This window comes from Phragmites australis, chromosome 7 (genome assembly GCF_958298935.1).
Source record: "Phragmites australis chromosome 7, lpPhrAust1.1, whole genome shotgun sequence".
Taxonomy (NCBI): Eukaryota; Viridiplantae; Streptophyta; class Magnoliopsida; order Poales; family Poaceae; genus Phragmites; species Phragmites australis.
The window spans coordinates 23,469,333-23,495,497 of record NC_084927.1 but is presented as its reverse complement, the minus strand read 5'-3'; the positions used below and the strand labels follow the sequence as shown (position 1 = coordinate 23,495,497).

The 26,165-nt window shown below is 40.9% G+C and overlaps 1 protein-coding gene across 4 annotated transcripts; it reads left to right on the top strand.

The window, feature by feature from the left end:
• The first annotated feature begins 350 nt into the window (after positions 1 to 350).
• Positions 351 to 25,272, top strand: LOC133924239 (DExH-box ATP-dependent RNA helicase DExH7, chloroplastic). Of its 4 annotated transcripts, none has more exons than XR_009910789.1 (35): positions 351 to 772; positions 856 to 964; positions 1,369 to 1,568; positions 2,181 to 2,280; positions 2,424 to 2,797; positions 2,907 to 3,125; positions 3,360 to 3,471; positions 3,592 to 3,801; positions 4,925 to 5,004; positions 5,101 to 5,223; positions 6,171 to 6,257; positions 11,418 to 11,518; positions 11,660 to 11,717; positions 12,143 to 12,208; positions 12,312 to 12,394; positions 12,500 to 12,683; positions 13,107 to 13,265; positions 13,351 to 13,455; positions 13,549 to 13,701; positions 13,761 to 13,865; positions 14,941 to 15,081; positions 15,472 to 15,561; positions 15,770 to 15,826; positions 15,966 to 16,049; positions 19,273 to 19,371; positions 19,456 to 19,593; positions 19,738 to 19,808; positions 20,673 to 20,742; positions 20,977 to 21,075; positions 21,585 to 21,797; positions 22,666 to 22,758; positions 23,213 to 23,335; positions 23,573 to 23,660; positions 24,073 to 24,161; positions 24,804 to 25,272. XR_009910789.1 is itself a non-coding variant. In XM_062369686.1 (34 exons), exons 1-33 carry the CDS (start codon positions 464 to 466, stop codon positions 23,651 to 23,653), a joined length of 4,296 nt encoding a protein of 1,431 aa, XP_062225670.1. In that variant the 5' UTR covers positions 351 to 463; the 3' UTR covers positions 23,654 to 23,660; positions 23,791 to 24,024. The 4 variants fall into 4 exon arrangements, 2 of the variants coding, with proteins under 2 accessions (XP_062225670.1, XP_062225671.1); XR_009910788.1 differs by having other exon boundaries at positions 24,053 to 24,161; XM_062369686.1 differs by lacking the exons at positions 24,073 to 24,161; positions 24,804 to 25,272 and adding an exon at positions 23,791 to 24,024.
• Positions 25,273 to 26,165: the final 893 nt, after the last annotated feature.

Here is a 26,165-nt window from a genome sequence, read left to right as displayed (position 1 = left end):
GGTACGATATACCAAGAACCGTGCTTAGACCTTTCTAGAGTTAACTCGTGCCGGCACGACATGGCACAACACGACACGATAGACTGATCATATCTAATGAATATGACATGATATGATATAAGACACGACGAAACCGGATCATACCGGCACGGCACGGTTAAGTCCCAGCTCTACCGTGATCTGATCAAATTTACGAAAGGAAATTGAGGCGACTGCACCATGTCGAATATGCTGTAGTCTCTGAAAACATTGCCGAAAAAGCAGGTCGCGAAGGCCCAGCCCAATTGCCCAAGAACGTAGGGGACGGGCCCTTACACGTGGACCCCAACTTATATCTGCAGCAACAAACTTCCCGTCGCCGTTTTCCCCCTACAGCAGTCCCCCGCAATTCTGGAATTCTGAGAGCCCGCCGTCGCCGGAGACGATCAGACGGCGCGCCCACACTCCGCGCGGCCGAAGCCACATGGCGCCAAAGAAGAAGCAGCCGGCCTCGAAACAGAAGCAGAAGCAGAAGCCACCCTCCTCCTCGTCCTCCGCCGCCGCCGCAGCCGCGCCGCGCCTCCAGATCTCGTCGGAGAACGAGCGCCGCCTCCGCCGCCTCCTCCTCAACTCCTCCGCCACAGCCGCCCCGGTACCCGCGCCCACAGACGCTCCGGGGGCCCGCGGCGAGTCGAGGGAGCAGAAGGCGCGGCGGCTGCGCGGTGTGTACGACAAGCTCGCGCTCGAGGGCTTCTCCTCCGCGCAAATCGAGCAGGCCCTCTCCGCTCTATCCGTGCGTATCGAACTCACCTTGAACGTCACTGCAAGATTGAATTGGCTGTTGGCTGATGATTTTTGGTGATTTTTTGGGGAAAGGATTCGGCGACGTTTGAGTCGGCGTTGGACTGGCTGTGCTTTAATCTGCTAGGCGACGAGCTCCCCCTCAAATTCTCCAGCGGCACCAGCGGCACCACCTCTGGCGCAGGTATGAAATTCAAGGCTTTAGGATGTATTGCTTCCAGGCGGCTAGTGGTTCATGTGTAGGCACATTTCTCTGTACGTGTGCTTGTGTCCTCACCAGTCCGTGCGTGTGCTCATTGACATGCATTTGCGATGTGTGTATTCTCCTTCACGTGTGCATAGGATGGATTTTACATGATCATTTGTCTTCGTTTTGAAATTTACTGGTTTAAGTGTGAAGTAGCACCTTGTACATGTTGGAGCATGTGGGTTTGCACTCTCCTACATTTTGGGTTCTACGTGCACACACGCCTGTGCACGCCAGTAGTGGTGACTATATTCCTGTGTTTTCTCATGGATGAATGGATTGGATTGAATTGTTGGCTGCTACTCTTTCGTGCTAGAATCATGTGTTCTTGCGTTTTGTAGGAGCTGAGGGTTCTGTTAAGGTACTGTCCACAGCCAAGGACAATTGGGTACCACAGAGTCGTGAACCTGAGGTGGTGAAAGGGAGCACCGAGGGGTTGGAAATAAGAATTGGTTGGCGGCGGGAAGAGGATGTATCATTGGATGACGGGCGCTCATCGCAAGCTGCATGGATTCGGCAATACATGGAGCAACAAGAGGAGGTATTGATATATGAACAAATAATCCTATCACTTGGATTGAGTCACCGAGTCTTAATACTCTCTGAATAACCGTTGGAGTCTGTTAATCTTATGTTTTATTGGTTTGTCTACTAATTGCTTAGTTAAAACTGCTTTCTTATTCTGCGACATTACAGATGTTTTAGATGTTGACATGGTCTCCAACATACAGCTTTGACTATTACTTGTGATAGCTACATGCTAGTAAACATTACAGAATATAATGAAAGTACTAGTGATACTTGTGACAACACATCTACTGATGTTATTTTCTTGTGATCAATCTGAATAATTTGTACACATTAATGGGCGATTTTTCAAAACTTGACATCGCTCATCTAAAATGGTATCAATGTTGTAACAGAGGGATTATAATCATTGAACATACTGCTGACGCTGGCACTAAATGTACATAACATCCTATGCATACTGATTCACTATGAATTGAATGTCATTTCATGTCTGCTGGTCCATCTTCCGTGCTGTTTTTTCTTCACGCGATTCCTTTATCAAGTTCTTTCTGTTTTTCCTTTTTCTTTCTTTTGATGTGCTATTTCATGGTATACTTTTTCCTTTGGATGCCATTGATGTTAGGAGGATGATGCAAATTCTAATGATTCCTCCACATGGGAAGATCACTGTTCACCGACTTTTGAAGTTGTCGAAGCAAAGCCAAGTAGGCGGAAGAGCAAGGGTAACTTTAATAATTGTATTATTGGTATTCATGTTATAACCATGAGTTATCTGGTCTACTAGTTCTTTCATGGTCCTGATAAGTTTTTTTAGTTTTTATGTAGTTCATGCAGATTTATTATTTGATTTTTTCCCACTTCACAGCTGCAAAAAAGAATTCCAAGTATGGAAACTCGAAGGAACATACAAGCCATTCCGCACATTCTGCATCTTCAAATTCAGAAACTGCAAAGGTTGAGGGTGATCACAATGATTTAGAGGCAACTGAGAATAAATCTGACAGTCTAGTCAATATTGACGAAGGATCTGATTTGCAAAAGGCAATTCCTAAGGATGCCGGTGAAACTTGCACGAAGGAGACAGAACAAGAGGAAGTAGAGCTTGATAACCTGTTCTTTGAAGACTCATCTGCTTGGGAGGCAGTGGCTCCAGAAATCTTGAAACAGCAAAAAATAGAGAAATTATCACATGATGGTTATGGGCATCTTCTTGGAAACATAGATGATATATGGAAAAAGGTCAAGTGCTTTTACTTTTTCTTCATACTGATGGAACATGTTTCATGTTTGACTTGTGCTTCTGCTATTCAATTGTTTCAAACTGTTTCATTTTTTTTTCCAACTACAGGGAGATTCTGGTAAAATGCCAAAAGCTATTCTACAAAAATTTTGTCAGAAACTTGGTTGGGAAGCTCCAAAGTATAGTAAAATATCTGAGAAAGATGGTAAATTTGTGTATGCTGTTAATGTATTGCGGGGTGCTACTGGCCGTGGTAAGAGTCGGAAGGCTGGAGGCTTGACGAAAATCCTGTTACCTGAACTAGATGAAGAATATGGATCTGTTGAGGTTATAACTTTTCTGTTACTTTGTATGATAATACTTGTTACAAAGAAGTCCATGTTAGTTAAGCTAATATTGTTCTGATATGCCTCTGCTTGCCATGCTTGTTTCCATGATAATAATTATCGTCATACCTACACGCTACAGTGAGTTATCGTTTCCTAATGGCTCACAATAGAATAATTTTATAAGTTCTTATCTAAAATAGCATTATTAAACATTTGCTGAATTTATGAACAGGAAGTGCAAAGTCGAGTAGCAGCTTTTGCTCTATATCAATTCTTTGCTGACCTTCCACTACGTCAGTTGCTTACTGAGCCATACTCATCACTTGTTTTAAGATGGCAAGAAGGTTGGAGCAATTTGTTCATGTTTTCTTCTCTGATGATTTGTGAGTTCATGTTTTATTCTCTGACGATTTGTGAATAGTAATGGTTCTTTGCTCTACGCATTGCATGTTTTCATAAAACAGGTGAATTATCATCAACATCAAGGGTGCTGGATACTGAGGATAGTCGAAGAGCTGGCTTTGTAGATATGCTATTGAATATGGATGCAGATACAGATTGTACATCTCAAATCGGAGATACTTCTGCTGGTGGCATATTGGTAGATTCTAGGAACACTGAAGAAAACAAATCTGTCTATAAGAAGAGAGAGACTACCATACCGAGTCGTACGGGTAAGTTGTGAATAAAAATCATCATTTCAACTATTCTTTTCTAAAACATATTTCTGAATAATGTGACAAGCAATCATGAATTCATGATTGTAGGTGATTATCGTTTTCCCCTTCCAAGACATACTAGGCTATCACTGTTGACAGACAACAATCACCTTCTCCATTTCCTTGTACTTTCTTGGCAGTGGGTGTCCATAAGGTTGTTAGGGTAGCTGGTACTGGCGCATAAACAGTATGCACCTACTGTAGCATTAGGATTAAGAAGGGTTTTAGAAGTAGTATTTTCCTAAATAATTGGTACCCTATCTATTAGTTAGGAAGTAAGAGATATGGTTTGTTAGGAAGGTAGAGATTGTTTTCTTATGGGTCAAAGTAGTCCTCCTGTATACATGAACTGTACTGTGGTAGTCTAGCACGGTCAACGAGTCTTCCCTATCTTTTTTTTTGAGAGGGGTACATATCAGGACGCAAACAACCCATTCACACCACATTCACGTCCAACGCACGTACACACGTGCACGTCCTAAGCACACACGCTGTAGATTGATACTCGCTAAGCGCTCACACGTGTGCGTACCCAGGAGGGATTGGGGAATAAATCCCCGCTGAGCACCCGCGCCGGCCGAAAGGCTCGAACGCGGCCGGGCTCGACACTCACTTGACATCTTACCACCCGAGCAAACGCTCGGTCTCAACGAGTCTTCCCTATCTAATGGACACCACATACCCTATTATGATCAATGAAGAAATAAACCAAAGTCAGAGTCTCCTGGCGTTCGTGATCAAGCCCGGCGTTGATGAGAGCGATCTCGCTCTCTGGTCCTTGGACCCTTACCCCCTAACAGCTATACCAGCTACCCTAACAAAGGTTGCTTCTATGTGGAATCTGTTTCCTTGCCACTTTTCAGGATGATTCATATGGAATCGTGTATTATCTATTATTAATTCGCATGTCTCCTATTTTCTGAGCTTTGGTTTCCTATGATATTGCAACTGTTTCTCATTTTCTTTCCTTTCTAATTGAAATGGTTAAGTGAATGAAAGCAACACTGTCATTGTTGTAGTTTTTCCTTCTTTTATCTGCTAATAAATTAAGTGTGGTTTGTTGTTCTTTGACAATTAGGATCGAGATCCCCGGAGCATGCAGAGAGTGCAATTTTGAAAAAACAGTTGGAAGATAAAAGGAAGCTACCGAATTACTTGGTATGCAATGAATTTTCTATCTGCTAAAAGTATTCAGAATTAAGCGCTGGTTTTTGTCTACTTACCAATTAGTTATTGTGTTCACCTTGAATTTAGAAAATGCTGGTAGCAAGAGCTTCTCTACCAATTGCTAGACAGAAGAAACATTTCTTACAACTGCTGAAAGAGAATGATGTAATTGTTGTTAGTGGAGAAACTGGATGTGGGAAAACAACTCAGGTACCTCTCCTACCTTTTCATTCATGCAATTGTACCAGGTTTGTTCGAACAAACTTGACTGTAATAAGCATGGATATATGATGCTTTACATATTCCATGATATGGCCATATGGATTTTCTTGAAGCATCTTAGTCTTTCAATTTGCCCTTCATCTTATTTTTCACCTTTGGGATTGTGTTAACAAACAGGGTTATCAATTTCAGTGCTGGCAGTTACCGGCTTTAACATTAGGGTCCGGTAGCACCATAAACCGACAAAAAAAGTTCAGTTTCGTTTCAATTTCAAAAGGTTAAAAGTTCTAACTCAGAACTAACAACATGATGCAGCAGCTAGCACAGTGGTAATACTCTTGTCTAGCCTCAGCGAGGTCCTGGGTTCAATTCTCAGATCAGTATTAAATTTTTCCTCAGTTATGGCAGTTACATATGGGTCCCACATATAAAATGGTAAAGTTGCAATTTATGGTGGGAGGGAGTTGAACTCTCAACCTGTTCTTACTGAGCGAATGTTCTCCCCACTAGACTAGCTGAACTTCTGGGTCGAAGTTAGGACTGTCACCCCTTTTTGTATTCTTCAGTTTAAAATTTAAATTTGAAATTTGATCAAATAGATTTATACAAAAACTAGATCAGTAAGGCTGGTAGCTGGTCTTACCGGCCTTAATGGTGTCTGGCGGTAATTTTTGAAAAACGGTAGAGTTAACATTGTGAACAAACTATTCTCACCATAGATCTCCATTCTCATCAAACTATCTGTATTTTTTTTGTGTGATATATACAGAAGTACCTCTTGGTACAATGTTTATATTTATAGATATATGCTTTTGCAAACATGTCGATTGTTAAAAGATACTTAGTATTGAATATGATGCAACAGAAACTTGTGTAAGTTAATTATGATTTTCCCAGAATTATGGACTCTGATGATTGTTTCTCATCTATTGCAGGTGCCACAATTTATTTTGGATGACATGATTGAGTCTGAACTTGGAGGTTATTGCAATATAGTTTGCACACAACCCCGTAGGATAGCGGTATGATCATGATGCAGATCTTTATCTTTTCTTTCAGGACAGCATCATAAGATTAATAGTGGTAAAATGCAAAAATAGCATGCCTTGTTCATGAAATCATTTGGTGTGATCATGATGCAAGGCCATATGTTGAATCTCACAGTACAACTTTTGAATACTATCGTGTTAACTTTGTATAGATAGACAAATGAAGGATGGTTACATTGAGGTCCAATGGGCACTATATATAGAGGTGGATGGGGGAAACCCTAGACTAGGAGATGACTCTTATACCCTTAACCCCACCCCCCTCAAATGCAACGTGAATGCAATGGCGTTGCATTTGAAGAGTTGACACTAAGCACTAGACTTAAAAAAAAAGATACATTGAAGTCCTATATCGAATATGTCATCGAAGCGTGCAACTCTTGAACAATGTTGATGTACGAAACGATCTCCTCCACAAGAGGGTACTGCCTTCACGACCAATACTTCAGCAAATACCTCAAATATGAATCTTGCTTTAGAGACTTTGAACACGACGAGAATAGTGAGATGTGTCAAATCAAGCCGAAGGGAGAATAGAGAAATCACTGTTGCAAGACGGCAAGTAGTGAGATAATATCGTGATGACGACGAAGGGGGCCATTGGTCATGATGTGTAGCAAGACGGCTACGAAAGGACCAAGACGGCAAAGTCGCATCAACAATGACGATGATGGAATTAGCCAAATCGACAGGACTCAGCTAACCACAAAATAAAAGAAGCGACTAACTGACAAAATTTGTGGACATGCACGCCTAAGACGAACTAAAAGAGTATATGTGTCTTGAATGGACGCAACGAAAATAAAGACTGACTAAGATGCTAGCAGCAGATTTGGATGGAGCGATGGACACAACGGAAACATGACTCGATATGCTGGAGACACTAGCAGCGAAGAGAAATTAGAATGGCCATCATCACCATTCATCTTCTCATCCAAGACAGAGCAGTGGGCGGAGAAGGGCCAACGTGGGCTTGAAGATGGACTCTGCAACGGTACACGACAAAGGGCGACGACGAGGACGATCTGATGCGCGACGAAGGATGACCGTGACGGCAGCACGAACAGATGGTGGTGACAGGGCGCAGACAGACGACAGACGTCCTCCCCGCAGCAGCAGTACTTCAGAGCACCACTAGTAGCAGTACGGATGGAGAGGAGACGAAGACCACCAGTAGCAGCCGCAGGACCACGTGCAACAACACCACCACCACGGAAGCGATGATGGGTAGGGACGCCACAAGATGGGGACGATGGCCGTTGACAGGCCCCAGCAGCTGGCGGCTGGATTCCAGTCGGCGGACACGGCGGCGGCTGGATCCAGTCGGTGGACACGGCGGCGACTGGATCCAGTCGGCGGATGATGGATGGGGAAGAAGGGTGGCCGCGACGGGTGGGCGGGACTTGACAGGCGGGCGGTGACTTGAAGTCGACGGGAAGATGCCACCACGCATATCCACCCTGTCACCGAGACAGCGCGTCGAAGTATTTTCTTTTATCCTAAAGATATGCAGAACGAGTGTATTATGAAATGTTCGTTGTCTAGCTTTGCATACATCGCTACTTAATCGTTTAGTGGTTATCGATGAAATTACTTCGTGGACGGGAGCGGGCGTAGGAGCGTGGATCCAGCGCGACGCGAACAACGGCGACGGCGTGGAGGGATCCCGACGATAGTGGGGATGGGCGATGCACGTTGGGTGGGTGGATCCCGGCGATGCAACTAACGACAAGTGGCCGATGCACTGCGATGAGGACAGGGCGGTGAAGAAGCAACAAGCAGACACCGCGCGGTGATGAATAATGGTGATGGGAGAAACATTGGATCGTGGGTGGATTAGATCGAGATCTAACCTAACTCTAACCAGGGTCTGATGCATGTTAACTTTGTATAGATGGATAAATGAAGGATGGTTACATTGAGACCCAATGGGAACTATATATAGAGGTGGATGTGAGAAACCCTAGACTAGGAGATGACTCTTATACCCTTGACTCTTATCGCTCTTTCATATTTGCTAAAATATCAAACTTTACTTAACATGGTCACAGACCATCCCATAACTTTTATTTGATCAAACTGATATACTTTGTTGTCGGGACCGGTCTAAAGATAGACCAATACTCATGCCATACATTGAGATAGAAATTAACTTCATAGATGATAACAAAACACAATGTCACAACTTAACGTAATTACTTACAAATACAAAGGGGATCTTCTAGGGTCAAAAAGCAAATAAACACCGCAGCTAGCTTAGACTTCCGCATCGCCCACAGGCTCTCGATGTAGAGCACCACTTTAGAATCCCTCATCCTCAGAGTAGAATTTAGAAACTTTCCCGACTGAGCATTATGGTTATAGCAAGTGTGAGTACGTCTCGTACTCTTCAAGTTGTGGTAAAATATGATATGAAGGCATTCACAATAATAAGGCTTATAAGGGCTAATTTGCATAATGGTAGAATTTAATAATACATTTAATAGAAACAAAGATAAAAAACTGGATAAAACAACCTCAAGAATTAACCTTCTTCACAATAAACACCTCAACCGAGGTTGACCACCTCAAACTGGTTCCCATAACCATGAATGAACCACCAACCCAAGGTTATCCATCCTAAACCATTATCAGTGTATTCTAATCATGTGGTCGCTCATGACCGTGAGCATGGCTGATTAATCAATTTTACACTCTACAGAGGTTGTACACTTTATCCACAAGTCGTGATTAAACTCTTTTGCGGTACTCGTCAGTACCTTACACACTTGGTGTGTGCCGAGTTGACCACTACAAGGCCTTTACAACGTTTCTCCCAACAAGTGTACCCGCTAAGGTTCCATTGCTGCGTGAACAATAACCTCAACAATGGAAGCCCCCTCTTGTGCCATACGGTTCTAGAAAAATTCCATTTGTTTCCCGTTCCACCATCTGGTCAACACTACGTTGGGAGAAAACTAATTAGTCAACCATGCTCGTCCCATACCAGGCTTGTTATTGTATTGTAAAGATAGGTCTGATCGAACCATGAACCGGTCCTTGATGTGGTATGGGCAAGACCTCCATCATCCAACACAGGGAAATCACCAAAAACCTACAATCTACCTGGAACACATCACAGGCCAACCAACATGTCAAACTTGCTCAGACCCTAAGTTCCATGTTGCTAAAAACATTATCACCATTTTATCTCATGTTGCATAGTATCAGTATCAAAATTCTTATCCCAAGTGCATGATCCAAATCCTAAGCATGGCTAAGCAATCCTACCCTTGATCCCATCAAAACCAAGGCGACAAGGTAGATATGGAGAAAACTAAGTTAAGCCTATCTTGGGTTTCCCACCGACAACTAATAGCATGCAACTTTGCACAGCAAAACATTTAGAAAACTTAGGATCAAAATGCATCAAGGATAACTTGCCTTCACCCTGTTGCTCAGTGGGATCTTCTAACTCCAAATCCTGGAAACTCCTGATCCTGGACGTCGGCGTCTAATCGCAAAATAAAACAAGACAATAAACACCAAGAACTAAAAAAGAGCCAAACTCACACAAGACAACTCGATTTATTATTTTTATGATTTTTGGTGAATTATTGGCGCAGGAAACAATTAGATCGGAGTTGCAACGGTGGAGGTAAGGCTTTGGAAGGGTGAAAGAAGGGCGTAGGAATTTTCTGGATTTTTTAGCAATTATTTTGAATTAAAAAGGATTAAAGAAACTTTAAAAAGAATTAAAAACAGATTATTACAAATTAATTTACTAAAGAAAAACTCATTTATTAATTTTCCCTAAGTATTTATCAATTTTTCAGAATAAAAAACATTAAGGAAAACCCAAATAACATTATTCTAGATTTTCTAAATCATTTATTTTATTAAAGGAAAACCTATATAATGAATTAACAGAATTAATAAAGATTTTTCCTAATTTTTATTATTAGGAAAACCCTATTTTCAGATTTATCCAATTTTATGAATTATTTCTACACGGGAAAAGATGTTTATGATGTCAACATAAGAAATAAAGAAAAAGAGAAAAAGGGGAAGCTGATGTGGCGTGCCGACAGAGAGATGACGCGGCCATGCCATGTAGGACAGAGGGTTGACGTGGCGTCCACGTGGTGAGTTGACTGGGCGGTGTTTTTAAAAGGTGAAGCGGTACGGGGGAATCTAATCCTAACCGCATAAAGTCAATCGGACGACTGAGATTGATCCTACCTGGTGTTTGGCGGGTGAGCGGAGACGGCGACGAGGGACATGGCGGCGAGGCCTTGGGAACTCGTCGGAGTTGAGATCCGACGGTCGGAATGCGACGGCGAGCGGCGGAATAGCTTACCCGAGCGACGACGAGTCCGTTTGAAGCACACGAACACGTCGGGACAACGAGAGATGACGACGGAGCTTCGACGGCGGCTCTGGAGCTCTTGGGCGGCGCTCTTGCGCTTGGAATTGAGGGGAACGAGTGCAGGTTGGCTTCAGATGCCTAGGAGGGGGGGGGGTATTTATACACGGGGGAACGAAATCGAGTTTGGGCGAGGATCGGAGGCCAGAGAGATTGGCGCGAGGTCCTTCCATGTTGTGGAGCTTCAACCGCGTCGGGAATTCCTCTTCCTTCCTTTTGCTGGTCGTGCTTTCCTTTCGAGTGAGCGCGGAGCGGTCTCCTTCCTTCTATGGGCATGAAACCAGATCGGGGCTGTCGGATTTGCGACGGCGCAGAAAAAGGAAGGGGCGGTGAGAGATGGAAGGTGAAGTTGACAGGTGGGGTCGGCATGACAGAGAGATGGAGAGGATTCGACACGTGGGTGAGCGCGAGCGCGAGTTGGGCTGGCGTGATCGTGGCCCAGGGAGCGGGTGCGCACGGAAGGGAAAGGGGGATGGCTCGGGGCGGTGCTGCCTGCTGTGGTGCATGGGAGAGAAGGTTGGCCGCGGAGCTGGGCTGGGGAGGGAGGAAGAGAGATGGGCCGAGGGAGGGAAAGAGAGGAGAGCCCGGGAGAGTTTTTCCTTTTTGTTTCTTTTGATTTCTTTTCCCAATTAAACAACAAAAGCTCTATTTGATTTATTTTCTTTTGCACAAGATTTTGGGGTGTTATTTTTGTCGAATATAACTTGGATTGGTCTACATATGTGCAGGCCATTTCTGTGGCGGAAAGAGTGTCTGATGAAAGGTGTGAATCTTCACCTGGATCGAATGATTCACTGGTCGGATATCAAGTTCGTCTTGATAGTGCCCGGTGCGTTTCTTTCTCATTCACACATGGGCTATGCACACATCTTTTATATTTTTGCATTTAAGATCTCCTTGAGGTGCTATAAGTATAACTTGTAAGTTTTTATATAATATGTCTGATGTTTTCTATTGGCTATTGCTTTAGGAATGAGAAGACAAAGCTTTTATTCTGTACTACTGGTATCCTTCTTAGAAAATTATCTGTAAGTAGTTCCCTCCTATGCATAAGAATTAATGCTTCATGCAATTTTCTTAATCACATGTAAAACTGATATCAGTTTTTCATTTGGTCCGGTATGGTTATGTTCGAAGCTGTCTTTCCTCTATATAAGTTTTTCAGCTAATAAAAAGAAGAATCCAGTTTTTATCTTGAACTTCTTCTTTTTTTTGTTTACAAGGATAAAGCATGTGCGCATGCACCATCACACATGCACACCACACTCACACCGGCGAGTCCCCCTCCGTTCGCACCCTTACAAATAATACCATTGAGAACATTGTAAATTGTGGATACCAGAATTTGAACTGTAGTGGGTGGAGTCGTACCCTCACACCTTCACCACCCCAGGAAGAAGTGGTTCCTGTTTTGCTTCATGTCTTGATGTTTGCTATAATGTACTTGTTCCAGGGAAACAGAGACTTAAGTGAAGTTACTCATGTTGTAGTAGATGAAGTACATGAACGTACTATTTTGGTATGTACTCAATCATTTATTTCCTTTTCTTTTCATGTTACAAAATGTCATGTGTTCCTATGCTAGATTGAGTATTTGAACGATCTTTATTTCCTTCCTTCAGGGTGATTTCCTGCTTACTGTTCTTAAGAATCTCGTTGAGAAACGTTCTAATCAACAAGGAAGGAAGTTGAAAGTGATTCTCATGTAAGTTTAGTATCTTTACTTCTTTTCATTTTTGCATTATCTTCCCTACTGTTTTGCATTTGTCATCTTGCTAATCTTGTGTTCCGCTGCACGATTTAAAATCAGGTCGGCTACTGTTGATTCAAGCCTATTTGCACGTTATTTTGGAGAATGCCCTGTGATTACTGTTGAAGGAAGGACACATCCGGTGTCAACCCACTTCCTTGAGGATGTTTATGAGGAAATGGAGTACTGTCTTGAATTGGATTCTCCTGCATCAGGAGCATACTTCGCACAGCATGGAGAAAAGGTTTCATATACCCAGTTCTCATATTAGATAGAGTACATGCTCTTAATCTGTTGAAGCCTGTTTATATCGCTGTTTCATTTTTATCACTAGATCTTGTGTATATAACCATTTCCAATTATATTTGTAGATACTCATATTAGATAGAGTACATGGTCTTTTTGTGTGTTTTATTACAGAAGTCTGAAAAATCATCTTGGTCCTGCAGGCTGGGATTCCCTGTTTGATACTTATAGAACTACTTTCGGGGAAAGCGTATGATATAGGTTTTTACAGTTGTATGTTCTGGGTATAGGTTTTTACAGTTGTATATTCTGTCAATGTCCCTTCAGACCCTCAGAGTTAACCAATTGATCTCCATTATACTTGTGTGTTTCTGATCATGGAGTGCTTTACTTACCTTTAATCTTTTTCATTATACTCCAGTGGAAGCATGCTAGCAGCTCAGTGAATAACCGACGAGGAAACAAGAACCTTGTCTTATCCTCATGGGGTGACGAGTCAACGCTTTCTGAAGGCTATGTTAATCCTCATTATACTTCTGACTGCTATAAGTCATACAGTGAAAGAACCAACCAAAATCTAGTCAGTTTCTCTGAACCATATGTCTTGCACCCTTCTGTTCTAACAATGTTTTGGTCCTGACTGAAGATTTCTTCTGATAACACAGAAACGCTTGAATGAAGATGTGATTGATTTTGATCTGTTGGAAGATTTGATATGCTATATTGATGAGAACTGCCCTCCTGGCGGCGCTGTTCTAGTTTTTCTTCCTGTAAGTTTATGGTTTTAAATCAGCTTAACGCTTTGTTTGGTAATATATTTCTTACATTATGGCTCACCCTTTCCCCCATTGATGCTGGTGCAGGGAGTTGCAGAGATTGACTTGCTGATTGATAGATTATCTGCTTCAGTTAGATTTAGAGGGGCATCATCTGATTGGATCCTCCCTTTACATTCGCTGCTTGGACCCTCTGATCAAAGGAAAGTGTTCCAATCTCCACCAGATAACTTACGCAAGGTGATTAACCCACTCTCATCCTCCCAGGCCTACCGTGTACTTACTAAATGATGTTGCAGGTTATTGTTGCCACAGACATAGCAGAGACAAGCATTACAATTGATGATGTAATATATGTAGTTGATACTGGAAAGCACAAGGAGAACCGTTATAACCCACGCAAGGTCACATTTCTCTTATTTCACCAGTAATTTTAGAAAAATACAGAAGTTATCTTTTACATAATCTTTTCACAAGGATTCCTATATTCAATTAGTTTTTAATGGCTCATTTTAACTGGATGGTGCACTTTAGATTTACTGAAAGGGCACTTTCTAATTTGTCCATGATAAAACTGTGGGTAACTTTGTTTGCTGATTCTTTGTTAGAACAATGTTTACGGGCTAGATACTACAAGGTTTTTGGGCTTATCATGGTCCTTCGGTAGATTTTAAGAAAATTACACTAGTTAGTCTATCTAAAAGAATACTGCCAAAAAAATCCCCTTCAGATCCCTTGATTCCTGAGGCTTATAACATGTTGAGTAAGAAACCGTCTTTTCAAATTCATTTTATTCAGTACTGCTTGCACTTCCAGACTTTAATTTTCTACTTATTTATCTAATGCAGTGACTAATAAATTCCTATTGAACCAGCATGCTTGAATTATAGCACCTTCAACAGTAAAAATAGACACACTAAAGAAAAAAATTATAACTGGACACATGAGCTAATACTTGACGCCTTGACGGTAATAGTGGCATTAATTGTTATAGTCTTCTACCATGCTACATTGTACGCCTTGACGGTAATACAACAGCAACAAAGACTTTGTCCCAAGCAAGATGGGGTAGGCTAGAGATGAAACCCACAAGATCCAACTAAAAAGATGATGATAAAATTATAATTAATAAAGGTACTAGTAATAGTAAAAAGTAAAAATAATAACGGTACAAGGAGACCGATGCATAAATTATAGTTCTGGTACGTGGATTGCTAACTTCCACGCTCCTTGACGGTAATAATGGCATTAATTGTTATAATCTTCTACCATGCTACATTGTGTTCGGCTCATGGTTGGTTGCACACTTGGACTTCCAAATTCATTAGCCCATGTCCCAGAGTAAAAACCACATGGAACTCAACATGGCTGTTGGGGTAACTTTCTTTATGCATGTGTTGACATGAAAAAATTCTTGTGGAACAATATAATATTTAAAGTAAGTTCTGTTATTAGCTTATTTATCTTGTATCTTTGCAGAAAATGTCAAGCATAGTAGAAGATTGGATTTCTCGTGCAAATGCAAAACAGAGACGTGGAAGGGCTGGTCGCGTGAAGCCCGGGTTATGTTTCTGTTTGTATACAAGGCATCGTTTTGAAAGCGTTATGCGTCCATTTCAGGTTATCACATGCCCTAGTTATTTTTTAACTTCCTCCTATTTCAGCCTCTCAGATATGCCAGTTAGCTTCTCTAGTGCCTTGACCTTTTCTGTATTCCTTTTATGGTGATCATTCTTTCTAAAAGGGTTTCCTTTTTGGCTGTCTCACCCTGATAATCCATCTCCGATACATCAATCAATTATTTTAGGGAAGTCATCAATCAATTGCAAACCCACATTCTGTACAGGAGTGAGGAGACTATAATAGTAATCTGTAATATATAAAAAGTATGAATTTCCTTGACATAGTTGTGTTATATTTTATGTTAATATTATTGCTAAAGACTATCAAATTTTCCTAAATAGCACATTTAGCCTTTGGGAATTTATATTATGTCTACTATGCTTGAAGGTGCCTGAGATGTTACGTATGCCTTTGACTGAGTTGTGTCTGCAAATAAAATCACTTCATTTGGGTGACATCAAATCATTCTTGCTAAAGGTAAATTTCCCTCTTTTTTACCATCACTCTTTCTTTTGATTTCATCACATATTCTATGCAACATCCGCAAGTTTTCTGTAACTTTTGCATGAGAGGTTGGGTTCCTGTGCATCTTTTTGTAGCATTTGTTATGAGGTGCTTAGTAGCAAGCTATATTTATGTTAGTTCTGCATGTCGTATGCTTACATTTTGTATTGTTTTCTTCCAGGCAGTAGAGCCCCCTAACGAAGAGGCTATTTCCTCTGCAGTTGACTTGTTATACAAGGTTCTATTCTCTTTCTGTTTATTTAACCCATTGTACATGTAAACATCGTGATGGGCATAAGTATGCATGGCAATCTTGACATTTCTTTCTTTAGTTCTCAATCGAACTCTATGCTGTAAGTGTCTATTGTTTTGCCTAGGTTGGAGCATTTGAAGGACATGAAGAGTTGTCACCTCTTGGGTATCATTTAGCAAAACTGCCTGTTGATGTTTTGATTGGAAAGGTAAGGCTAAATTATAGTTTACTGGCCCTTCTATCAAATGCAATGCTTGACATAAGATATTTGACACTTACAATTTCATCAAAGTAACTTGCTTGACTGTGCTCCATGTGAAGTTTCCCCGCTAGTACTCCAGTTATGCTAAACAGCATATATAGTTGTTGATGCTGATTGTCTGTACTCTGTAACACCCAACCCAGTCAGTGGTGGTGGCCCTCTGGCCCAAGAAGTGGTAGGGCTAGTCACACAAGGAGAGTTTCGAGTGGTGGCATACACTGTTACACTTGTGCCAGTGTGCCACACGGGCGAACATAAAGTATATTATATTGTCTCTGGTGCATCTTGCATTGAAACAAAGACCTAAGTCTGTTATGCTTCCTGTTTTTTTTCCTCGAACACGCAATAAAGCTGTGTATCTTCGTATTAAACAGAGAAGAACAAACATAGTACAAGCGTTCTCCTGTTAGGGAGAGACCACACACAGCACACACGCGCGCGCACGCGCGCGCCTAGCTTAGCATAACATTCATGCCACAGAGACTGAGAAACACATCCAAGACAACTAAACAAAGGGTTTTAACCTGGCCAGATAGCTCTAAGCCCCTTAGCACCTGCTAGACCCCAAAGATAGCTTCATCATAGATCTCTCGTAGCACATCCTAAACCCTAGGTGTCTCTCCATTGAACACGTAAGCATTGCAATGTTTCCAAATCCACCATGCTCCTAGAATAATGATAAAATCGAATCCTTTACACTGAGATCTGCCAACTCTTCGGTGAGCCCGACCCTACCAATATGCGAACACTGTTTCATGGTGTTCTGGTGTGAGGTTCTGAAGACCGATGTGCGAGAATAGCCGGAACCAAACTTCCCTGGCAAATACAGAGTTGGTGAGGTGTTATGCCGATTCCTAGTTCTAATCATACAATGGACAATGTTCTGGATGTGACATTCCATGTCTTGCCAGTCGGTCAGAAGTCCAACAACAGTTACAAATAGCCATCCATAAGAAGAATTTGCAGTACAAGTGAGCCGACAACGGCCATAAGCGCTTCCATGGCTCGAATCGGACTGAACCAGAGAAATAGGATCTGTATGCAGTCTTGGTGGAGAACTGACCTGATGCTGAGTGCAACCAAACATGATGATCTTGTTCTTCCGGTAGCAACTCAATTTCTTCCATGCTTCCATGGTATCCCATAGGAGCAAGTATTCAAGCAGAACCTCAGTAGATAGGCCCTTTGTATATCCTGAATCCAGTGGTGATTATGAAGAGCCTAAGCCATTGTTTGCTGCTTGATGGCACATTTTTGTATTGTGGCCACCAACTCTGGCGCGGGTCCAGCCAATGAGTTCACCATTATGCTTCCTGTTTAACCTTTCATCCTCAAATTGTGCCATATAAATTTGGAGAAATGGAAATAGAAATTTGTAATATAAGTGGACTAACCCTATAATTTTCCTCACGCATCTTTGGAATGCTCCAAGCATATTGCCTTATTTTTCCTATCCTTTTCTGTACATTGTCTTGTATGCAAAAATTCACATTACGATGTCAATGAGCCAAACTTGATCCAACCTCGAGCAAGCCCAAGTTGGAGTTCGAGCTTGGAGCTTGGCTTAAGTAAGCTTGCTAACAAAATAACATATGCATCTTTCAAGCTCGGCTTGAGTAAGCTTTGTAGAAAGATGAATATACTGCAATAATAGTAGATGATTTGTATTGAGCCTCGTGAGCTGTTTATATAGAGTACACGGTGGCTTGAATATCAAGCAATCCTAGAGATAAGATAGAAATTAATCCTACCCTACCATAACAGCCAGATCCTTGCGGATCCTTTACCATATACCCTAGCATCCCCCCGTAGTTGTAGCGTAAGCAACGCAGATGCTTAGACTGGAGTAGAAGCTGACGATTTGCTCAAGATGATGATTGCCCTTTTTGTTGCCGAGGTAGCTGAGAACAAGGTGACTGTGGTTGTAACCGTGGAGGAGGGTGCATGTCCAAAGCATCAACACGAGCACACACGTGCACAAAAGTCGGGTTGATCTGCCTGAGGACCTTAACTGGCGGCGGCGGCGGACTAGAGGTGTAGGAGGAAAGCGCTAACTCGGAGCGATAGTTGGCATGGCGATGAGGACGAGCAGCATGGGGTGGAGCCACTACCCAGAGAGGTGGCGACCCTGACAATGATGGCTTGATGATGAGCGTTGGCGCTACAGCCACGATGGGTGATGTAGCGACAACCTCATTCTCGGTGGTGTGACGGGCTCGTGCTCACGGACGACGGGCCAGCGACGATGATCCAACGTGATGACGACGATAGACGGGGTGCTCGGAAGGCTGCATATGAGGGTCATGTCGACGAGCGCTTTGCGTCCAGCCACGACGCCATCAGAGGAGAGGAGGCGCCGGAGAGGTCGAAACCAAGGCGTGAAGTCCGGAGGCAAGGAACGTCGATGGGTCGGCAGGGCGACACAAACCGATCTATGATCGGAAAAAAGTAGAGAAAACCCAATCTGAAGATGATCGGAGAAAACTCTAATTGGTGGTAGCCGATCTTTATATTGGCGACAAACACTAAACTACGGGTTGCTCAGCCCTCAGAAGAGATCATGGAGATTGCATCATCTCCTAGTGGTGGCGTAGCGGAAGCTATGGAGGTGGCGGCTCTATACCAAGTAGAAAGATGAATATACTACGATAATAGTGGATGATTTGTATTGAGTCTTGTGGACTATTTATATAGAGTACATGGTGGCTTGGATCTCAAGCAATCATAGAGATAAGATATAAACTAATCCTACCCTACCATAACAGTCGGATTCTTGCGGATCCTTTACCATATACTCTAACAAGCTTGAGCCTAACTAAACTACTCAAGCTCATGGTGAAGGCCCAAAAGCCATCTCATTTACCATTAGAGCTATGCTCAAGGAGCTTGTTGAGCTCGAGCTTTTCATACAGTCCTATTTCACATTGATTTCTATATACGCATACAATTAAAGGAAGTTCAACTATTTTTTTTCCATATGTGGTGGTGTTTTCTGCGCTTCCATATGTAATGTACAACAACTTCAGGGTTAATAAAAATCAGTAGATGTGGTTAACTATAGTCATTGGTATTTCTACTCCATACATTTTGTTGTGAATTTGTAATTTTGTATTGATCTTTTCTTTTTCCCATATTGATGTTCTGATTTATTCTGCATATGCGGCTGCAGATGATGCTCTATGGTGCTATCTTTGGTTGTTTGTCACCAATTCTTTCTGTTGCTGCTTTCCTGAGTTATAAATCCCCATTTATCTCTCCAAAAGATGAGGTATTATGTGACTACAACGATGTACAATTTTTGTAACTTGGATATGCCCTGACATTTAATGACCTGTTTTCATTTATACTACAGAAGCAAAATGTAGAGAAAGCAAAAGTAGCATTATCGAATGAGAACCTTGATGTATCTAGTTCTACAACAGATAATAAACAATCAGACCACCTGCTAATGGTAATTGCATACGACAAGTGGTCCCGGATACTGCTACAGGTCATAAACTACTCCCTTTTGTTCTAGAATAAATGTTTCCTTCATTTGATAGAACTTTATGTGTCCTTGATTTGTGTAGTAGGTATACTATATTATGAAAATACACCTGGGAGAATTTTTAATAAGCTGGTTTTTGAATTGCAGAATGGAGCTAAATCTGCTCGTCAGTTTTGCCATTCATTCTACTTGAATAGTACAGTGATGCACACGATCAGGTTTGTTTCCTCAGAAGCTAAACTAGCCCTGTTTATGCAGAACCTGATGCAAAAGAGCAGATATCCTAAGGGCATACAGGAATTTCACTTATCAAATAAGTGAGATGTAATAGTTTTAAATCTTCAAATGCTAGATTGGGACACTGTTGTATTTTTTATGGAGCAACTAGTCATCTAGTACCAGTTTTCTAAAATAAATCTTACACCCTCTAAACCCAACCAAATGGGGGAAACAAATACTTAAAGTATATCCAATAAAGGTAATAGATATATGAAGATTCTCTGTAGTTCTTTCTATATCTATTCTCACTAGATATGGCTCCCACAGTTTTGTTTATGCAGATTATTTAACTACATCATTTTTAATGAGTTCCATGTAGCTGTATTTTACTATTTTTCTGCTCTTATCTTCACACTTTATGTATGCCATTGTGTGGTTCCCACAATCACATTCTTAGATGGTGCACAACACCTGAAGTTTAGCAGGTATCATTGTGGATCAGGTGTCAATAAACATAGGTTCATAAGTATGCTCCTGAGAGATCATGTTTAATTATTTGTTTTCAAAGCGCATGGGTGAACATTGCAAAACCGAAGGTTGGGAAAGCTGCAGTTCCCTTGTATTATTACGGGAACATGACTTTTCGAGTTGTTAGTTGCTACTGACTCTGGGAGCAACTGATAGGTTGTTGTTTCTTATGCTGTTTCACTTACTTGCAGACCCCTCACAAGCAGCTACTTTGAGCTATTATTGATCATGATAATGTGTTCAAGTTTACCATAAAAATGTCAAATTAAATAAAATTCTCATGTGATCTATTTATCAACTACAAACCATGTAATCAGGTATATTTTTCTTTGCAGGGACATGCGTCTTCAGTTCGGTACATTGCTAGCAGACATTGGACTTATAGATCTTCCTAAAGATAGTCTGGTATGTCTATTACAGAGAGTTGCTCTAGAAGCCATAAACTTGAAAAGTACTTCTTAGGCCCTCTTAACTTCATCAACCTATTAGGTCTTTACTCTTGAAATGAAAAGTGTGTCAGGTCGTTTGTGCTTTTTAATGGGGTGTTTGGGTTGAGGATGAGTTTGTGTAAGTTTCTCCTTAATTTGAATAGACACATCAAAATCAATCTTCAAATGTGAATTGGTTTTCTATTTCCAGAGGCCTAAGGATGGGAGGAGGAAAGACATTCTTGAGAGTTGGTTTTCTAATATGTCCCTTCCATTCAACATGTATGCTCGCTGCGCCCCAGCTATTAAGGTAATAGCATAATTGCTAGCCCTTGCAAACAAGTCATGTCCAATTGTTTACTTTTCTAAGTTATTTTGGAAAATGTTGATTCTGTAATGTTATTGCAGTCTCTCTGCTCATTGTTGTTTGTCTTGTTAACCGAAGGACTATGCACCTCCATATATATTTTTCAAATATTTGATCCGGTCTAGTGTACCAAACCTCAAACGAATGCAGGACAAATTGAAAGCTCGCTTATGTTAAATAGGAATTAATTTCTGCCATGGCTTCTGCTCTTGTTTTTGGTTTAAATGAGCCTGGAATGCTTTTCACCTGTCGGCAATTTTTGGACATGTGCCAAAAATATATTTGCCATTCTGATGGAATAATCTTGTACTGTTGCTTGTTGAAAAGTATAACATACTGCCATCATGCTTGTTTACCTCTGCTTGTCACATTATTCATTGTTTCACTTCTTAGATCGATATGATTTCAACATATTATACGAAAAATTCTTAAATAGCATTTGCATTGTGCAGTCGGTCATATGTGCAGGTATATACCCTAATGTTGCAGCAACATTGGAGGGTGTTGATCCTGGAGCTCTAGGTGGAAGGAAGCCATATGATATTCTATTCAGTAAGGACCGTCCTCGATGGTATGATGGAAGACGAGAAGTTCATATACACCCATCATCTGTGAACCATAGCTTGAAAGCTGTTCAATATCCATTTTTGGTGTTTCTTGAAAAGGTATATGTTTTTTTAACTCCTGGGTCTGGAACCAGGAAGGTTGCTCCGAGAAAAAAATACTTTCTTTCTTGTCAACTCCAGGGGGTGCGGACGCCCCTCACGCTGTCCCCCAAAGTATCCTCTAAAGGATTGATAGGCAGGGGTTGCTGGGACCATTATTTTCGAAACTCTGGGAAGTAGGGGCACGAAACTAGGAATCATTTGAGCGGTTTGAGTTGACCCAGGAAAATAAAGCTTCTTATGCACAAAGTTGAGGTATTATATTATTATATAAATAAATATGTATACGTGAACAGAGAGTTGACACACTAAAATATTATATTAGTATCCGTATCATTATCATCTTGTTGCATAAGCTACTTCATTTTCTTCACAAGGTGACAATATCATTCATGAGGTGTATCATTTTGTTCCCATCTTTTTTTTCCCTTCTTCCCTGCCATCATGTGAGATGCACATGCTTATAATAAATGCGGATACTAAGTAACCTCGGGCTCCAATTATCAGTGACTTGCTTGTTAGAGAAATTTGTTATGCAATGGGCTCTTCTGTTCGCATGACTTTTGTATCAGCTATTATCAATGTGAGACGGTTTAGATGTTACTTTTGCTTCCAAATTATGCATTAGAGTGGGTCTTCTATACCTAATCCAGATAAAATTTGTATGTACGAGTTTCCTTGTTTAGGTTCCAATTTATTCAAATACTGTCCAATTTGAATGACGCATATGGACATGCTGTTAATTGTAGCATCCAAGATTGTGGTCACTACACCCATATGGACATATGCTGTCTATTGTAGTATCGAATGGCAATCTCTGGTGTTGACACGTTCTTCGTATGATTCAATCCCTGTTCCCTTTTTTCAGGTTGAGACAACCAAGGTGTTTTTACGTGATACTAGCATCATTTCCCCCTACTCGCTCCTTTTGTTTGGTGGTTCCATGGTAATCCAGCATCAGGTATTTTGCCTCTCATGAAACACTTGACTACTGGAACCCCATCCTTCTCTCTCTCTCTCTCTCTCTCTCTCTCTCTTCTCTATGGGATGCACTTGAGTTGACACGATTTAATTTTTTAATTCTTTTAGACAATATTTTGTTCATGTGACTTTTGTGGCGATAGCATGTTGGATGTTGGCACTTGACAGGAGTCAGGATCAAACTAAAAACTGTTTTTATCTTCTATGAAAATTTGAAAACTCAAAAATATATTTGAAAAATGAATATCACATTAGGGAGAGGGTATGCTTTAGTTCTTTTTGTTTCACTCCAGGTCTTTTTGGATCAGACAGAACAAAAAAAAAAAAGAGGCCCTTGGAAAGCTCACTCGTATGTATGGTCATACAATATAATAATATATGGTATCTGAGCATACTAATTCTCAGAAGGGAAAACTGATAGTTTTTGTTTCCAGATAGGAGTGGTTGTTATAGATGGATGGTTGAGGTTGGCTGCTGCTGCACAGACTGCTGTCTTATTCAAGCAACTTCGAATGACACTTGATGCTGTTCTGAAAGAGTTGATAAGAAAGCCGGAGGTATGGTGTCTCTTCCTGTTGTTGAACATGCAAAGGGGAATGGAAATGTCATGCAGCTGTATTGTCTCTTGCCCGTCTGTGCATACAGTTACTTCGTATCTATTGACTGTATATGTAAAGATGTATAAGTTGCTTTGAACAAAAGGCTGCTTGACAGATAGTATGCAAGATACTTTTTTTAACCCTTATGCCGCAACTTTCCTTTTTTAATTAGCTGACCAGATTGTCTGATTTCAGATGGCAACTTTTGTCAACAACGAAGTGGTTAGATCCATCATTCATTTACTGTTAGAAGAAGACAAGGCCCAACAAGCATGAATTCATGGTAATTCAGTTGATATTAAGTTTTCTTTCAACTTTATCTTGGAGTAATGAACTAAGATAAGTAGGATCATGCAGATGGAATAGTCTTAACCTATTTTATGGAGCATTAGATTTCGTGGAAAATATTTCAGGTCTTGAAGGATTACATGGAGCACTTGATATATATAAAAAGTTGGGATCTGATGACATCTACTTAACAATAGGAAGTAACCTAGTGATTCTCACAATTAACATTTGATTGATCATATGTAGCACAACTAACATTTGATTGATCATATGTAGCACAATTAACATTTTATTTGATCATATGTCATCGTTATTCCAGTATTTCAGTAATTATAGTCTCAATGGCTTCCAGCTGTGTGGCAGCTAACTTCTGTAATTTTACACTAGATCAACGAATTATTATGTAGATAATGGTGGAATTGTGGCAGAATCAACCAAAGAACAGTAGTCTATTGGTGCTCACTAAGGTGCCCTGATTTTAATTGCACATGACCAGGTACAATTCTGAATTCTGATGTGCTTGTGCTGGCAGCTCCATAGCTTTTTCCTTGTAAAACGTGTATGCTTGAATCATTCTACTGTATATCTCACTAATAAAAATTGTTGAGTTCAATGGTTTCTGGCGATTTTCTTGGTATTGTCTGTCTGCTCAGTAACTTCATTATATATCTGATGTCTCTAACTAGTCAATGAGGGTCATTTTTTTTCAATGCATATTTGTGGGCCTCCATGTGATCTTATGATTTATTCTCACAAACATATGAGAAATTATGCATGCTCCACCTAGTCCATTCTGTTTGCTATACTGGCTAGCATAAGTGCCTTATATGTCTTAATGAGGAGCCATTATAGAAAGGATGCACTGCCACCCGTTTATTATCGTAGAAACAATTAAAATCTAAAATAATACTAATACAAATTCATATTTTGTAACTAAAGACAGCTCTCATTAGAATAGTAAAACAGTGTTCTGAGTTTCAGATTCCAAATAATGGTAGATAAACATGGTGTTTAGTATGTCAATGCATATGAAGATATGTTTTCCAGCTACTGGCCTTTTCCTATAATGAATGCTGTCGAGTTGCATCCACAGATGATTTCTGAGCTTGGTCATATTGATATGTTGTCTTCTGTGTAGGCATCAATGTTGGTTCCTGCCGCCGTGCACATTGCATCCTGTTACGTTTTACAACATTCTTACTGCATAATGGTGGCGATTGGCAATGTGAAACCTGCAAAGCAGAAAAGAGTTACAGCAATATATTGCTGTGTTTTCTTGAATATATATGGAAGAAACGTTTGCCTGGATCAAATTACTGGAGCATCCAAAACTCGAAAGCCTGAACCGTCAGTCAATTGTTTGAAATGTTGACTAGAAAAGAAAATGAAAAACCATACATAAATGAAACTATAAACAGATACCATAGTGAACTGGTGATGACGGTTGCATTGGGATTGAGAAATGTAGCCTTGCACCTTTGTAATTCGTGAATTATTGATCCAATTCTAGATGACCATTGCATTTGAATTTGGGAATGCAACCGTACATCTTGTACAAAGTGATGTTCCGTTCTGAAGCATTGTTATTTCACAAGAATTTGCAGTCATGATGACACTCTTCAATCTTTCAGCACTGTTTATTAAGATCGCACGAGTAGTACTGCTCGATAGGGGATGAAGGTTAATTTACTGTTTAACTATTGAATAATAGAATATAATTGTGCAAGAGCAGGACGATGTGGACCCGCACTTATCGAGGATTTGTATTTTGAATATGCACCACAATGACACAATCTGACGTTTGGACTTTGTACCTTCTGGAGTCTCCATGACGAGGATGGTGTTTGTGCTACCACACGAACATTGTGGACTATTGTTGTGGAGAAGTTCAAATTTTATATGCCTACCAGGGCTCTTGACACATTCAAATTTGTACTGGAGGTACGAACATTCTTTTCCTGACCTTTCCCTTACCTACCCGTTGTAAATTGTCTCCGCATGTCAATGGTCGTAATGTTATTGCAAGCACTATGTACCTCCTGAACACCAGGGTAGATCCCACCTCTGGCGTTTCACATCAGGAAAACACCTACCGGCGAGTACATTGTCTGAAAATCTAGAGTTTTTTTTAAGATCATCTTCAACGGTTTTTTTTCATATCCAAAATCTCTTTACGAAGGAATTTTCGTTTTCTTCAGTGCTTCAACAGTTTTCTTTCACAGTTCTCATCACAAAGGGATTTCTAAGATCATTCTCTTTAGAACGGGATTTTTTCTTTTCTCTTCACGAATTTCTTTGAAGTGAAGCTGTTCGGGATGAGAGAAAATAAAGTGAATGGAAATAGAAAGAGTAATCGGGAAGGGAACAAAATGAAGGAAATATGGTTAGAGATAATTAAGGAGCGGTAGAAAAGGCAATTCAGAGAGGGAGAAAGCAAAGCAGTGGAGGAGAGAGTAGGATGGAATGGTTCGATTGTCGCATATCTTTAGGGTCATTGTTT